Source organism: Oncorhynchus kisutch, linkage group LG8, assembly GCF_002021735.2.
Source record: "Oncorhynchus kisutch isolate 150728-3 linkage group LG8, Okis_V2, whole genome shotgun sequence".
NCBI lineage: Eukaryota > Metazoa > Chordata > Actinopteri > Salmoniformes > Salmonidae > Oncorhynchus > Oncorhynchus kisutch.
In genome coordinates this window covers 57397105-57414456 of record NC_034181.2, presented here as the reverse complement: position 1 = coordinate 57414456, position 17352 = coordinate 57397105, and the positions used below count along the sequence as shown (strand labels likewise).

At 42.7% G+C, this 17352-nt stretch overlaps 1 protein-coding gene across 2 annotated transcripts; it reads left to right on the top strand.

Moving 5' to 3' along the window:
* The first annotated feature begins 602 nt into the window (after positions 1-602).
* On the top strand, positions 603-16531 carry LOC109895025 (carbonic anhydrase 7). Of its 2 annotated transcripts, none has more exons than XM_031830728.1 (7): positions 603-845; positions 1207-1398; positions 5779-5897; positions 11276-11371; positions 12187-12249; positions 12389-12544; positions 14551-16531. In XM_031830728.1, exons 1-7 carry the CDS (start codon positions 809-811, stop codon positions 14671-14673), a joined length of 786 nt encoding a protein of 261 aa, XP_031686588.1. In that variant the 5' UTR covers positions 603-808; the 3' UTR covers positions 14674-16531. The 2 variants fall into 2 exon arrangements, with proteins under 2 accessions (XP_031686588.1, XP_020344268.1); XM_020488679.2 differs by having other exon boundaries at positions 1201-1398; positions 14551-16528.
* The last annotated feature ends 821 nt before the right edge of the window (positions 16532-17352 follow it).

Genomic DNA, 17352 nt, shown 5'->3' with positions numbered 1-17352 from the left:
AAAAACAATTATACCTTGACTTTGTTAATACATTTTGAATGACACGTTATAATAATATGTTTTCTTTTAGATGCAACTTTTTAAAATCTTGGTTATATAATCATTATTATAAACTGGGTGGTTCGAGCCCTGAATGTTGATTAGCTGACAGTTGTGGTATATCAGACATACCACGGGTATGACGATACATTTATTTCAATGCTCTAATTACGTTGGTTACCAGTTTAAAATAGCGATAAAGAACCTCAGGAGTTTGAGGTATATTGCCAATATACCACGGCTAAGGGCTGTGCATTCCGCATTGTGTCGTGCGTAAAAAAAACAGCCAGGTATATTGGTCATATACCACACCCCCTCGCGCCTTATTGCTTACATATTAGGTATGCGTTTAAACTGGACATACAAAACAACACTTTACCCATTGAAATATGTGCCATGCATTATCATTAAAACATGTGAAACATGTTACTTCGTTAGTCCAGAGGAAAGTGTATCTTAATTGGCTACTGTACTAGGTCTAATTATCATAAATAAGGGGGTCTTTCTTTGGATGTTTTGAAGTACAGTAACATAAATCAAGAAGTGGAATTTAAAAGAGGGCGTGGCAAGGAAGGATCATTACGATTTCCATTCGTCGCCACCTGATCATCCTTCCCAACCTCAACTCCCAGACTTCATTAATTAACATTGCTCACACGCCAGCACTTGTTCTTCGTCACGCCATTTATCCCATCAGTTCGTGCAGTCTGGACTGTGAGGCCGAGTTAGTCAGCATATCGATAAGGTGAATCTAAGCGGAATCATCGAAATGACAGGGCGTCACTGGGGATACGGAGAGGAGGACGGTAAGTAAACCTACCAACCTGGGAGAGCATCACTATGCACGCTACTGTAGAACACACCGCATCTCAGCGTTGACCTTGTTTGGGGAGGCTCGTGCGCTGCAAGTGACATGCATTCGAGCATTTTTCTCTGCAAGACTGAATGCATATTTGATTAAATACTTTTCTGATGGCAATAGGCTATAATCACATTCATGTTTTGAACTATGTCGCCTCTGACATTATTATTATGAAGCGACAGGTGACAGATTGGCTGATTTAAAAAATAAAAAAAGTTTTTGTAAAATGGTGAATGACTGGATCTCCTTTCTTACATTACATGTTGTCATGTCCAGCTCTGACCATCTTTGTTTCTAAGGTCCAGATGCATGGCACAAAAACTATCCCATCGCCCATGGCAATCGCCAGTCTCCCATAGACATAGTTCCCGAGGACACTGTATACGATGCCAGCCTGCCTCCCATATTCGTCTCCTACGACCACTGCAACTCAATCAACATCTGCAACAACGGCCACTCTGTGACAGTGGAGTTTGATGACACCGATGACAAAACAGGTAACGGAAGATATCGCTATAGATCATATAGAATGCAAAGAGAAATACAAGAAGTGGTGGAAAAAGTACCCAATTGTCATACTTGAGTAAAAGTAAAGATACCTTTTTATAATAGAAAATGACTCAAGTAAAGGTCACCTAGTAAAGGTCTACTTGAGTAAAAGGCTAAAAGTATTTGGTTTAAAATATACTTAAGTATCAAAAGTAAAAGTATGAATCATTTCAAATTCTTATATTAAGCCAAACTACAACACTCAAACATAACTTACAAATGAAGCATGTGTGTTTAGTGAGTCTGCCAGATCAGAGGCAGTAGGGCTGACCAGGGATGTACTGTTGATAAGTGTGTAACTTGGATCATGTTCCTGTCCTGCTAAGCATTCAAAATGTAACCAGTACTTTTGGGTGTCAACTAAAATGTACGGAGTAAAAAGTACTATATTTTCTTAAGGAATGTAATGAAGTAAAAGTAGTCAAAAATATAAATAGTAAAGTACAAACTACATAAGTAGTACTTTAAAGTACTTTACACCACTGAATACAAGCAATATTGAGATCTAGTATTGTTTCAGATTCGATCATCAACCCTTCAACTTTGACTGAGTGTGAAAGTCAGCCAGCCCAGGCATTTTTTTTTTATCACTGATGTATCTCATTGTGACGGGTGGGTGGTTGTTTCTGGACACCTCCATCACTCATGACTATGACATTAGCCAACACAACCACTGTATTGGTAAGGGGACACCATTATGTTACGGGTACTGTGTAGTAGTACTATCATGCTACAACCACCACCCTTGCATGCACATGTGACACTTATTTAGTGGATGCAATTCTACCTACGTGCAGTATGCAGATGAATCGTTTATTACAATGTCTAGCTTACACTTTGCATGGTCTTAGTCACTGTTGTTTATGCTTCAAAGTTCACTGACAGCAGATTCTCCACCATCGTCCATTCTGAGCAGTGTAGTAGATTGTGGAAGCCTAATGCCCTAAATGACACAGCATTTTAGTTTTATTGCCAGGAAACTTCAAATGTTCAATATTATCCATTGAAAATATGTTTTGGATCTGCAGACTTCATCACAACCGCCATCAAAATGTGGTTGATGGATAGACCACTTAAATGTGTATATCATTAAGGCCCCTCCTACTGGAGTGTATGATTCAGTGAGATGTGTTTTTGTGGATATAGTGAAGCCAGTATTTAACTGTAGGAGTGTCTTTCTGCCAGACCAGACATCTGACCACATCAGGTAATCTTTATAGTTGCGTCATATCTGTTTTTAAACTGACAGTCCAAGTAAACAAAGTCATTGACAAATAAAACATGAGGAGAGCTGCTTTGCTTCTGTGGCATCAAAAGGTCATTGGAACCAAGGGTCTGGATAGAATGAAAACCAAGTAAGTTGGGGCTTGTATTTTGAAAAGTGGTAACTGAACGCCTACAACAAAAAGGTGTTCTAACTCTTATCTCGTACCCCTGCACATCGACTTGGTACTGGTACCCTGTGTATATAGCCAAGTTATTGTAAACTCATTGTGTATTTTTTTTCCTTATTCTTTTTCATGTTTTTCCTCTCTCTACATTGTTAGGAAAGGCCTGTAAGTAAGCATTTTGCTGTTAGTCTACACCAGTTGTTTACAAAGCATGTGACAAATACATTTAAAAAAGGCCCTCCACAAAAGGAAAATACAAGCCACGACTGATTTTTCTCAGTTTTAACAAAGTGTGGCTTGTTTGGCTAAGGTGTAGATCACTATGAAAACAAATTCACAGAAACCAAACAAAGAAGTTCCACTCTGCATGACATGGTCTTATGATCGATAGACTTCCCTATACTTTCACCATCGGGCTGGTTGGAAGTTCCATCACCTATGCATGCCCATTTGTCCTGTTTCCCTTTTGTGGTTGTGTGATTTATGGTGTGTGTACCTTTTTTGTACATGCCTAGTGTATCAGTAACTCAGGAAACGTAGGAACATGCTCTAAAGCACACATTACCCAGGTGCCATTCTTATCCACCCAACCGTTTCATGCGGATGAATTATTAGACGCATTAATAAAGCCACGACCGGGCTAATGGAAACTGAAATGCAGGATCAATTTGATAAATGTCAACAGACAATTTGTCCGTTCGACATGGTGTGATCATTTTTTGGAAGTAAAATGTATTATGCGAGAAATGGCAGAAACGTCTTTGTGCAAATATTGATCTAATAACCATCCAATCGAAGCAAACGTGGAGTCACGTGTGGTCCTCCCACAATGACTCTGGAAAGCATGCAGTTTGTTAGGCTACTGATGAAATAAGTTACGATGATCTTCACAGGGTGGTGAAGTGCACAGTGATGCGCTTGATTAGGGTTGCAAAGCTACCAAAGTTTACCGAAGTTACCGGAATCTTCAGTATTTTATAAATTTTTTATTTAACCTTTGTTTAACTAAGCAAGTCACTTAAGAACAAATTCTTATTTACAATGACTACCTACCAAAAGGCCTCCGACGGGGGCTGGAATTAAAAACAAAAATATAGGGAAAGGGCGAACACTACATAAAAAGAGAGACCTAAGACAACAACATGGCAGCAACACATGACAACGCAGCTTGGTGGCAACACATGGCAACACAACATGGCAGTAGCACAACATGGTAGCAGCACAAAACATTGTACAAACATTATTGGGCACAGAAAACAGCACAAAAGGCAAGAATACCATTTTTGTAAATAACAGAAAATATAGGCCAATCTATTGTATTTTTGGATATTTTTAATTACTATTATATGCCTCCATATTGTCCATGCATTTCTAGTAGATATACATATGGTTCAAGAGAAGAAAAAAAAAATCTAATCATGCAATGCCATTATTTTTTATGTACTCTGCAAGTGCAACAATTGACTTTCTTTTACAACTGCCACCAGTTTGACAAGAATTACATTGACAAGAAATACACACTGACATAGCAAAATAAATGAGTGATTTAAAAATTTTTTTTATAAAGGATATTTCCTGCTGAAACCCTCCTATTTAACACCAATGGTATTCACAAAGTTGATGGTTTATATTTAGGATGTTTTATTGCTCTGTAATTGTACGTTTAATTTGAACATCTTAATTATATCACATGTAAAATATATGAAAAGGCCACACAGAAAGCCAGAGATAATTAGATACCTCAAAAAAAATCAGAAGTACCTAAAATGTCTTGAGATAGATTACATCAAATCGTTGCAAGATACACGTTCTGGTAGTTTAATGGTAATATTACTTGCCTTTGCAACACTACGCTGGATGCTCCTTTCCAATAAATATCGAGGGTCTTATTTTGGTGACATGATGGTTGACGTTTGGCTGCCCTTGGACAAATAAAAATAATCTTGCTCTTATCCATAATAATCTCATGTAGGTAGACTGCCAGAACTGTGTCTGCCAGCTGTTGGCTAGAGCACACGTGACAAGACCAGAGTGGGCACATTTACTATATAATGCAACAGTTTTTGTGACAACCATCAGTAGAGTTGAAAATGCGATGGAAACCCATTTAACTTGTTTTTATTTTATTAGGTACATGTGAATTTCACTCTAAAAGTTATTTTAATGTGCACCATGTCATCATGCACACAATACATTTGTTTGATGGAAACCCATCTCTGGTTTGAAAATGATTTCAGAATATTAGCATAAAAAAAATCTGTCACCAATTAGATGGAAGGAAACCTAGTTTTGTGACGTTCCGATCTCCTGCATTCTCTTCATCTGCCATCACAAAGATCTCGCTGTGTGTATATGGGTACACTGTGTGTATATGGGTACACTGTGTGTATATGGGTACACTGTGTGCACCTGTGTGTGCTTTGCATGGCTTGGCTCCATTGGTATCAGACAGAATTAGTCACTTACTGCCCTGTCCTACACTGTCACTAACTGAGCCCAGCCCAGACAATGTCTATCCTGGGGCCCTTATCCCCAGCACCACCCCAATTAGACACAGTTATTAGTTACAGGACAAATCCTAGGCATATCAGGACGCATGCTCACAATACACTCTCATTTGTTTTATGTCAGGGAAAGTAAGGCCTTCATGAGGACATAGCTGTTGTAATAAATTACCGGTTTAGCCAAATTAGGAGGAGTAGTAAACCGTGTGGTTGCGGGGGAAGGTGTCTTTTGTGTCTGTCAGAGTGTCATTGATCTGTATCCGCTTAGCGAGAGTGATTTAGTGAGCAGTGGCAGGTGTAGCCAGGTTGAGTTGCTCTTCCAGGCCTGATATGTGGTGTTTCCTGCCTGCCTGTCTAGTGTGTTGTGCCAGGCATAGGTGCATAGAGGCATGGCAGTGGCTGGCTGGCTGACTCTCGTCCTCTGCCCTGACAGTAATCAGGGCAGGCCCCCTTGACAACGCCTACCGGCTGAAACAGTTCCACTTCCACTGGGGCGGGAAGGGCAGCCAAGGCTCCGAGCACACCGTCCAAGGGAAGACCTACGCTTCAGAGGTGAGCGTTTTCCCCCTCCTAATCACCCAGACGGAGACTAGGTAACCACATCTTCCCCGACATGCAGTGCATTCGGAAAGTATTCAGACCCCTTGACTTTCTCCACATTTTGTTACGTTGCAGCCATATTCTAAAATAGATGTAAAAAAAAGAATAATAATGTTTTTACCCTCATCAATCTACACATAATTTCCCATAGCAAAAACATGTCTTGACATGAAAAAAAGGAAATATCAAATTAGGTAAATATTCAGACCCGTTACTCAGTACTTTGTTGAAACACCTTTGGCAGCGATTACAGCCTCGAGCTTGGCACACCTGTATATGCTGAGTTTCTCCCATTCTTCTCTGCAGATCCTCTCAAGCGCTGTCAGGTTGGATGAGGAGTGTTGCTGCACAGCTATTTTCAGGTCTCCCCAGAGATGCTTGATCGGGTTCAAGTCCAGCTCTGGTTGGGCCACTCAAGGACATTCAGAGACTTGTCCTGAAGCCACTCCTGCGTTGTCTTGGCTGTGTGTTTAGGGTCGTTGTCCTGTTGGAAAGTTAACCTTCGCCCCAGTCTGAGGTCCTGAGTGCTCTGGAGCAGGTTTTCATCAAGGATCCTTTTGTACTTTGCCCCATTCATCTTTCCCTCGATTCTTACTAGCCTCCCAGTCCCTGCTGCTGAAAAACATCCCCACGGCATGATGCTTCACCGTAGGGATTGGTGCCAGGTTTCCTCCAGACGTGACGCTTGGCATGGCGTAAGAGTCCTTCAGGTGACTTCAAGCGGGCTGTCATGTGCCTTTTACTGAGGAGTGGCTTCCATCTGGCTGCAGAGATGGTTGTCCTTCTGGAAGGTTCTCACATCTCCACAGAGGAACTCTGGAGGATCTGTTAGAGTAACCATCAAGTTCTTGGTTACCTCCCTGACCATGGCCCTTCTCCCCCGATTGCTCAGTTAGGCCGGGTGGCCAGCTCTAGGAAGAGTCTTGGTGTTTCCAAACTTCTTCCATTTCAGAATTGTGGGAACCTGGGGACCTTCAATGCTGCAGACATTTTTTTTTTGTACCCTTCCCCAGATCTGTGCCTCCGACACAATCCTGTCTCGGAGCTCTACGGACAATTCCTTCAACCTCATGATTTGGTTTTTGCTCTGATATACACTGTCAACTGTGGGACCTTATATAGACAGGTGTGTGCCTTTCTAAGTAATCTCCAATCAATTGAATTTACCACCAGTGTACTCAAATGAAGTTGTAGAAACATCTCAAGGATGATCAATGGAAACAGGGAGCACCTCAAGTCTCCTAGCAAAGGGTCTGAATGCTTACAGTACCAGTCAAAAGTTTGGACACACCTACTCATTCAAGGGTTTTTCTTTATTTTTTACTATTTTCTACATTGTAGAATAATAGTAAAACATAACTATGAAATAACACATATGGAAACATGTAGTAACCAAAAAGGTGTTAAACAAATCAAAATATATTTTTGATTCTTCAAAGTAGCCAGTGAGACTTAGAGTAGGTGAACGGATTATCTCTGCATTTGTGGTTCCCACCGTGAAGCATGGAGGTGTGGAGGTGCTTTGCTGGTGACACTGTCAGTGATTTATTTAGAATTCAAGGCACACTTAACCAGCATGGCTACCACAGCATTCTGCAGCAATACGCCATCCCATCTGGTTTGCACTTAGTCCCACTATCATTTGTTTTTCAACAGAACAATGACCCAACACACCTCCAGGCTGTGTAAGGGCTATTTGACCAAGAAGGAGAATGATGGAGTGATGCAGCAGATTTTTTATTTTTTTTCACCTAGGCAAGTCTGTTAAGAACAAATTCTTATTTTCAATGACGGCCTAGGAACAGTGGGTTTACTGCCTGTTCAGGGGCAGAACGACAGATTTGTACCTTGTCAGCTCGGGGATTCGAACTTGCAACCTTTCGGTTACTAGTCCAACGCTCTAACCACTAGGCTACCCTGCTGCCCCAGGCCAGATGACCTGGCCTTCACAATTACCGACCTCAACTCATTTGAGATGGTTTGGGATGAGTTGGACTGCAGAGTGAAGGAAAAGCAGCCAACAAGTGCTCAGCATATGTGGGAACTCCTTCAAGACTGTTGGAAAATCATTCCAGGTGAAGGTGGTTGAGAGAATGCAAAGCTGTCATCAAGGATGGCAATCTCAAATATAAAATATATTTTGATTTAACACGTTTGGTTACTACATGATTCCATGTGTTATTTCATAGTTTTGATGTCTTCACTATTATTCTACACTGTTCAAAAAAATAAAGGGAACACTTAAACAACACAATGTAACTCCAAGTCAATCACACTTCTGTGAAATCAAACTGTCCACTTAGGAAGCAACACTGATTGACAATAAATTTCACATGCTGTTGTGCAAATGGAATAGACAACAGGTGGAAATTATAGGCAATTAGCAAGACATCCCCAATAAAGGAGTGGTCCTGCAGGTGGTGACCACAGACCACTTCTCAGTTCCTATGCTTCCTGGCTGATGTTTTGGTCACTTTTGAATGCTGGCGGTGCTTTCACTCTAGTGGTAGCATGAGACGGAGTCTACAACCCACACAAGTGGCTCAGGTAATGCAGCTCATCCAGGATGGCACATCAATGCGAGCTGTGGCAAGAAGGTTTGATGTGTCTGTCAGCGTAGTGTCCAGAGCATGGAGGCGCTACCAGGACACAGGCCAGTACATCAGGAGACGTGGAGGAGGCTGTAGGAGGGCAACAACCCAGCAGCAGGACCGCTACCTCCGCCTTTGTGCAAGAGGAGCACTGCCAGAGCCCTGCATAATGACCTCCAGCAGGCCACAAATGTGCATGTGTCTGCTCAAACGGTCAGAAACAGACTCCATGAGGGTGGTATGAGGGCCTGACGTCAACAGGTGGGGGTTGTGCTTACAGCCCAACCCCGTGCAGGACGTTTGGCATTTGCCAGAGAACACCAAGATTGGCAAATTCGCCACTGGCGCCCTGTGCTCTTCACAGATGAAAGCAGGTTCACACTGAGCACATGTGACAGACGTAACAGAGTCTGGAGACGCCGTGGAGAACGTGCTACTGCCTGCAACATCCTCCAGCATGACCGGTTTGGCGTTGGGTCAGTCATGGTGTGGGGTGGCATTTCTTTGGGGGGCCGCACAGCCCTCCATGTGCTCGCCAGAGGTAGCCTGACTGCAATTAGGTACCGAGATGAGATCCTCAGACCCCTTGTGAGACCATATGCTGGTGCGGTTGGCCCTGGGTTCCTCCTAATGCAAGACAATGCTAGACCTCATGTGGCTGGAGTGTGTCAGCAGTTCCTGCAAGAAGAAGGCATTGATGCTATGGACTGGCCCGCACGTTCCCCAGACCTGAATCCAATTGAGCACATCTGGGACATCATGTCTCGCTCCATCCACCAACGCCACGTTGCACCACAGACCGTCCGCCACCTCATCAGGAGCATGCCCAGGCATTGTAGGGAGGTTATACAGGCACGTGGAGGCCACACACACTACTGAGCCTCATTTTGACTTGTTTTAAGTACATTACATCAAAGTTGGATCAGCCTGTAATGTGGTTTTCCACTTTAATTTTGAGTGGGACTCCAAATCCAGACCGCCATGCGTTGATAAATTTGATTTCCATTGATCATTTTTGTGTGATTTTGTTGTCAGCACATTCAACTATGTAAAGAAAAAAGTATTTAATAAGAATATTTCATTCATTCTTTATTCTTTACTTTATTTTTTTGAGCAGTGTAGTATAAATAAAGAAAAACCCTTGCATGAGTAGGTGTCAAAGCTTTTGACTGGTACTGAATGTAAATAAGGTAAACTCCAAATGCAAATAACTTCACAGATCTTCATTGTGAAGGGTTTTAACACTGTTTCCCATGCTTGTTCTTTGAACCATAAACAATTCATGAACATGCACTTGTGGAACGGTCGTTAAGACACTAACAGCTTACAGATGGTAGGCAATTAAGGTCACAGTTATGAAAACATAGGACACTAAAGAGGCCTTTCTACTGACTCTGAAAAATACCAAAAGAAAGATGATCACACCTGCGGGTCAGGCACAGGATGGCAACAACAACTGCCCGAGTTACACTAGGAATGCACAGTCCCTCCATTAGTGCTCAGACTGTCCGCAATAGGCTGAGAGAGGCTGGACTGAGGTCTTGTAGGCCTGTTGTAAGGCAGGTCCTCTCCAGACATCACTGGCAACAACGTCGCCTTTGGGCACAAACCCACCATCGCTGGACCAGACAGGACTGGCAAAAAGTGCTCTTCACTGACCAGTCACGGTTTTGTCTCACCAGGGGTGATGATTGGATTCGTGTTTATCGTCGACGGAATGAGCGTTACACAGAGGCCTGTACTCTGGAGCGGGATCAATTTGGAGGTGGAGGGTCCGTCATGGTCTGCGGCGGTGTGTCATAGCATCATCGGACTGCGCTTGTTGTTATTGCAAGCAATCTCAACGCTGTGCATTACAGGGAAGACATCCTCCTCATGTGGTACCCTTCCTGGAGGCTCATCCTGACATGACCCTCCAGCATGACAATGCCACCATCCATACTGCTCGTTCTGTGCGTGATTTCATGCAAGACAGGAATGTCAGTGTTCTGCCATGGCCAGTGAAGAGCCCGGATCTCAATCCCATTGAGCACGTTTGTGACCTGTTGGATCAGAGGGTGTGGGCTAGGGCCATTCCCCTCCAGAAATGTCCGGGAACTTGCAGATGCGTTGGTGGAAGAGTGGGGTAAACATCTCACAGCAAGAACTGGCAAATCTGGTGCAGTCCATGAGGAGGAGATGCACTGCAGTACTTAATGCAGCTGGTGGCCACACCAGACACTGACTGTTACTTTTAATTTGGACCCCCCCCCCCTTTGTTCAGGGACACATTATTCAATTTCTGTTTGTCACATGTCTGTGGAACTTGTTCAGTTTATGTCTCAGTTGTAGAATCTTATGTTCATACAAATATTTACACATGTTAAGTTTGCTGAAAATAAATGCGGTTGACAGTGAGTTTTTATTTCTGTTTTTAATTTGCAAAAATGTGCTTTATCGTTATGGGGTATTGTATGTAGATTGATGAGGGGGGGGGAATAATTTAATAGATTTTTAGAATAGGGCTGTAACATAACAAAATGTGGAAAAAGTCGAGGTCTGAATAATTTCCAACTGCACTGTACATCTGCATCTATATTTGCCAAGAAGTAGTTTTCCCTTCTCTGGTTCGGTTGACCTCTGTACTAGGCAACTGGTTTGTTTAGTACCTGAGACAAAGCTGTGTTTCCCTTGAATGTGGGTGCTTGGCACAGGCTTGTCTCTAACCCTGCTGCCCCTCCTCCCTGTTTCCTCCTGCAGCTTCATCTGGTGCACTGGAACGCAGACAAGTACAAGACATTTGGGGAGGCAGCGGCAGCCCCCGATGGCCTGGCTGTCCTTGGCATCTTTTTAGAGGTGAGAGGATCTCCCCCGGGGTACCCCGCTTACCACCTCCCCCGCATCAGCCAGCAGCTGTTTATCTGCCAGCCAGTAAATTGCTTTGGAATTGAATCTCTTTCTGCTTCACCAAGTTAGGGGATTAGACTGAAGATCAGCAATCACTGAAGGAACAATGTAAAAACAGGTTATGATTTTGGTCTGAACAGAGTGGACGAAAACATTTTACCTGTGTTTGTGTTGAAAATTGTTCAGTCATACCAGTACCATGTGGAACATATGTGGCACACTTTTATAGACAATGTATTGACATAATGCAAAGTATAAAATGTATGCGTTTATGAAATATCTTATTGATAACAACATTGACGTACACACAGACCGTTCAAAACATTAGGAACGCCTGCTCTTTCCATGAGACTGACCAGGTGAAAGACATTGTCACTTGTTAAATCCACTTAAATCAGTGTAGATGAAGGGGAGGAGACAGGTTAAATAGGTTTTTAAGCCCTTGAGAAAATTGAGACGTGAATTGTGTATGTGTGCGATTGATGGTGAAAGGGCGAGACAAAATATTTTAAGTGTCTTTGAATGAGGTAAGGCAGTGGGTGCCAGGAGGCAAAAGGGGGTGCAACTCAATATTAGGAAGGTGTTCCTGTACACTCAGAGTACGCATACAGTGCGTGATGGTAAAAATAAAATAAAAACATTTTTAATATACTGTAATATATTTAGAAGGTTTATGGAAAGCATCATATTTTCTCAGATATGACAATCTGTTTGGGCAAATGTTTGAATGTTGAGCTAAAAAAGGGGAGGTGTTTTGTTTACAGATCGGAGGTGAACACAGAGGTTTACACAAGATAACAGATGCTTTATACAAGGTGAAGTTTAAGGTAAGTCTGACATAATGCAAAAGAATGATTCACCTAACGAGTGACTCGGATGATTCAACAGGGCATTTGATAAAAGACAAATCTTAAGTGTGGCATAATCCATTTTTCTCATCCTATTCTTTGTTCTATTTGCACCCAGGGAAGCGTTGCAGATTTCAGAGGTTTCAATCCCAAGTGCCTCCTACCGAACAGCCTCCACTTCTGGACCTACCCGGGTTCACTGACCACGCCGCCTCTTCACGAGAGTGTCACCTGGATCGTTCTGAAGGAGCCAATCGTAGTTTCAGAGAAACAGGTGGGAGCCCTCGCCATCTGATAGGGGTGAATCGGTACTACCAATATGGAGATGTCTCTGCTTATGGAAATGTGGGGTCTCCGCTTAGGGAAACCACAGTGAACCACTGCTTTTGTCGTGATGTAAATTATGAACCATTTGAATGACCGCCGTCTGCCTTGACGGTGGGTGCTCTGCCCTTCCTCTGCCCTTCCTCCAAAAGTTCAAGAAAGAAAAAGGCACTGAGGTTTTTACACTGATTTATGTGGGAGTGTCATTAGTCTGAAACACTGAAATTGACAAGTAAAAGTATGTCAAGGTTCACTTTGATGGCCCACTTGCAACACTATGGCTGTGTTGTGACAGCCCAATTGTGATATTTTTTTCCCACTAATTGGTCTTTTGACCAATCACATCAGATATTTTCAGATCAGCTCTGAAAAAGATCTGATAGCACAAAATATCAATTAGTGATAAAAAAAAATCAGAATTGGGCTGCCCTGTGTAAACGAACCCTATCTATTTTTACAATATACCAATTCATTTCTCCCCTCACCTCATGGTTAATGATTTGAAACATCAATGTGAAGGCTTTATGACCACCAGTGACTGAGCTGGGGCTGTCCTTGAGCCATCTTTGATGTTACTGTGGCTGGGCTTTCTCCAGACGGAGGGTTTTGATTGGAGGATGCCAGGGCAGTAGGCTCAGCCATGGCTTTGAGTGGATTACTGCATGTGTGGTTTGGATGCCATGCAGTCCGTCTGTGTGTGAGGGGACTCAAAAGAGGGCTGCAGCAGTGGCCTGCTGTAATCCTAGTGGGAACCCTTGATTTGAAAGAACTCTTTGTGGATCCAGGTGTCACAAGTCACAGGTTAAGCTCCATTCAAACAGTGGTCATTACCCCGGAGCTCGTGACAGTCACGCACACACCCAGATTCTTTACTATGTAGCTGTGCAGTGCATGTTCTCTGAATTACTGTAGGCTAGATTCTCCCTTTGCAGGTGCTCATATAGCTTGAAAAAAAGATTAGAGTAGATAATAGACTCAATGGCGTAGTTGGCTAATATACCATTTCATTCATTTTTAAATATTTACAATACACTTAGTAGTTCTAATTATACATTGGTGGGAAAAGTACCCAACCTTTATACTTGAGTAAAAGTAAAGATACCTTAATAGAAAATGATTCAAGTAAAAGTCACCCAGTAAAATACTACTTGAGTGGAAGTCTAAAAGTATTTGGTTTTAAATATATTCAAGTATCAAAAGTAAATCTAATTGCTAAAATATACTTAAGTATAAATCATTTCAAATTCCTTATTAAGCAAACCAGATGGCATCGTTTTTTAAATGTACGGAAAGCCAGGGGCACACTGCAACATTGACATCATTTGCAAGCGAAGCATGCATGTTTAGTGAGTCCGCCAGATCAGAGGCAGTATGGGATGACCAGGGACGTTCTGTTGATAAGTGTGTGCTTTTGGGTGTCAAAGAAAATGTAAAAAAATATATAAATACTAAAGTACAGATACCCCCAAAAAACAACTTAAGTAAAAAATACTTTAAAGTACTACTTAATACTTTACGCCACTGCCATTATAACAGGCTGTTTACCAGGGAGGTGACTGCATGCCTTCCAGGTCCCCTCCTGGGCTGACCCTGCTTTGTGTTCTCAGCTTTTTTTGCAATGGCACTGGGAAAAGTAATTAAAGTCAGCTTTGGTCCATCGGCATGCGGTCTGCATACCTCTGTTCCTGGCCTGGCCTGGCTGACTGGGCCTGGGAGCACGGGCCTGCTCCCTCGCCCTTAGTGTAGGACTCCAGGGGCACAATCCTTTGATCCCTGGGAGCTGATTAACATGATGGATGGAAACATTTAGGCCTTTTTTAATTGTGAAATTCTTTGGGGATACTCAGCAGGGAAAAGCCCTTCTTACGTAAGAAGCTATTATTATGTTTTTCCTCCCTCAGACACTGCAGCCAGTGTCTAAGGTGTTTCTTTCTGTCTCCAAACTTCTCTCCACAGATGGGAAAGTTCAGGATGCTGCTCTTCAGCGGAGAGGAGGAAGAGAGCAGGAAATGCATGGAGAACAACTTCCGACCCCCTCAACCCCTGAAAGGCAGGAAGGTGCTAGCATCCTTTGACTAACGTGACTGCCAATAACCTCCAGGTGGCATAGACCACATGTCCTCTATTATATGCCAGAGTGAATGTCTGAGTAGCGTTTATTCTCAACTTTGAATATCCTGGTCTGAGTTTTTTACTACTGCTGATGAACATAGAACCAGGGGTGTGAAACATCACATCTCCCTCTACTGGTCAATTGTTTTCAACCGCACTTTAATTGAATGCCAGAAGCAGATATCAACGTTTGAATCAGTCATTATGACTACTATGTGCCCTCTGCACAGCTCTATATTTTTAAACATAGTAGTCATCTGTACCATTTTTATGAAGTGAAAGATATTGCTCACAAAGCTATCCAGGCATTTCCTTGACCGAACAGCGTAATGTATGTAACTCTGTAGCGAATTATTGATCTGATTGAATTTTGTTTGAAGATGTACGACGTGACCTCAAATGGGTGTAGTGAAAAGCGTTTAACAGTCCCCCTCCACACACACACACACACACACACACAACATTTTCTGTCCATCCAGTGGATTGTTGTTGTTGAGGCTGCTAGTGTCTCTATGCAAGGTGCTATGTCTTCTTCCCAGGGGTTTAGCCACACCATTGGAAGACGACGCCAGTGCTCTGTAACATGTCGTCTGAATCCTGGTGGTAACCTATGTTGATCCATATTTAGCTTGGCTATTTCAACTGGATCCACCTTGTCCTAGTTGCCGTAGATCCTTTAACCCAACCCTCACAAATGTGGGCGGAATTGGAGTAGTGAGCGGCTGCCAAATCTCAATTGCTCAACTGTAAATGGAGGAGTTTACGCCGTACTTTCCCCGTGCCCTGACAGCCCAGTGATTGAGGGAATGGCACTCGGGCGCTCTCTCAGCTGTATATCAGCTTTAAAGATGCCAAGTATACACTGAGTAGAGGATTGAGCTCATGTTGGGTTAAAACAGTTCCACTTTCGAGAAATGAAGGAGAGGGCGTACACATACAGCATATTCTGTATGTCAACGAGACACTTCTGTAATGGGTTTATGTCCATGTCTTTGTGTGCTGCTCATTTTCTCCTGTGCCACAGAACAGCCCTCCTCCTCACAGTCCGTTCCTACACTACTGTACGATGTGTTGTTCCAAGCAGGGTGACGCTCCAATTCTTTTGCGATAATGGAAGGTCTCAGTAAGTGAGGGTCATAATCATTAATAGAGCCCCAGGTTAGAGGCAGCTGTAAGAGAAATTGCTCCTCTGTCCTCTTGGTGTGTTTTGAGTTATGGTTGTTTTACGTAAATGCTGTTCAATAGATAAAGGTGGACTTTACCAATATGGACAAACTGGTAGGGGGACATGCTCTGCCTTGTCCTACCCATTGGGAATTAAGGCTTGGAACTGGCACTTGAGTTATCTATTTCAAACAATTGATATTATACAATATGAGAAGCGTTATTTATGAAATATTTACTATGTGAATCATTTTGCATGAACTGGTAACTATTTAATTGACTCATTTTGGTTTTTTGTGTGTGTGAATTCTAGCTCTTAAAAATATTAGATTGATTCAGTACTGTTGTTTGTTTCAGAAACAAAAGATGTGTTGAAAGAATGTATCAAACTTTTTGTTACCATTAAAAGGCGCGTGTGTGTGGAGTATACAGATTAACTTAAACAGTATGTATTGTTTTATGACTAGTTCAAGTGTGGGTCCCAGAATTAGTTGTCACTGCTTGTCACCATGTGGTCTAACAGAGAGCTGAGAAGTAAGCGTTCTGAGAAAGTTCCCAATGAGCTCCGAGCAAGTTCAAAATGCATTACAGTGGATAACTTTTAAACACCAACACGTATGGTTTTTGCTGTCCGTTCATTACTCCGCGGAAACATGTCAGTCAGTCCACTGAAATCAGTAAACGTACACATGATCACTGATTTTCTTGACAGCCATTGATTTATGAGGAATTTCAGTATGGAATGAACCTTGAACCGGGTACAAATGTATGTGAACGTGTTCAAAGATGAAGCTTCTCAAGACTCTCCATGCTTAAACTCGGTCTCGCTAATCAGAAGCTGTGCGGATACGTAAATGTAATCGGTGCGCTCCTCAGCCCAGGGGTGAGGGAACAGACACCGGTCAGCGATTGACGTGCTTGCTCACTGATATATCAAATCAAACTTTATTAGTCACATGCGCTGAATACAACAGGTGTAGACCTTACAGGGGAAATGCTTACTTACAAGCCCTTAACCAACAGTGCAGTTCAAGAAATACTTAAGAAAATATTTGCCAAATAAATTAAAATAACGAGGTTATATACAGGAGGTACCGGGAGAGGTCATTTGTAGCAGGAGCTAGGGGTAAAGTGATTATGCATAGATAATAAACAGCGAGTAGCAGCAGTGTAAAAACAAATATTGGGGGGGGGGTGTCCAATGTGATTAATTGTTGGTGCTCCGGTACTGCTTGCTGTGCGGTAGTGGAGAGAATTGTCTAGGTCCTGGATGGCAGGAAGCTTGGCCCCATGCACCGAGCCGTAAGCACCACCCTCTGTAGCGCCTTATGGTCAGATGCTAAGCAGTTTCCATACCAGGCGGTGATGCACAGCACACAGTTGTGATTTCTTGCGTATCTCCAGGCTGGAAGAGCCGTCTGGCCAAGAGCTTGCTCCTGAGTGATTGTGCTGTATGAGGGCTATTCAAAACACTCAGGCCCT

What these genes read in the sequence shown, in the direction of transcription:
- LOC109895025 (XM_020488679.2), top strand. Translation starts at nt 809, where the DNA reads ATGACAGGGCGTCACTGGGGATACGGAGAGGAGGACG. An exon ending in GGGATACGGAGAGGAGGACG is followed by an intron (nt 846 to 1,200) that starts GTAAGTAAACCT and finishes TTTGTTTCTAAG; the next exon opens with GTCCAGATGCATGGCACAAA. An exon ending in TCGTAGTTTCAGAGAAACAG is followed by an intron (nt 12,545 to 14,550) that starts GTGGGAGCCCTC and finishes TTCTCTCCACAG; the next exon opens with ATGGGAAAGTTCAGGATGCT.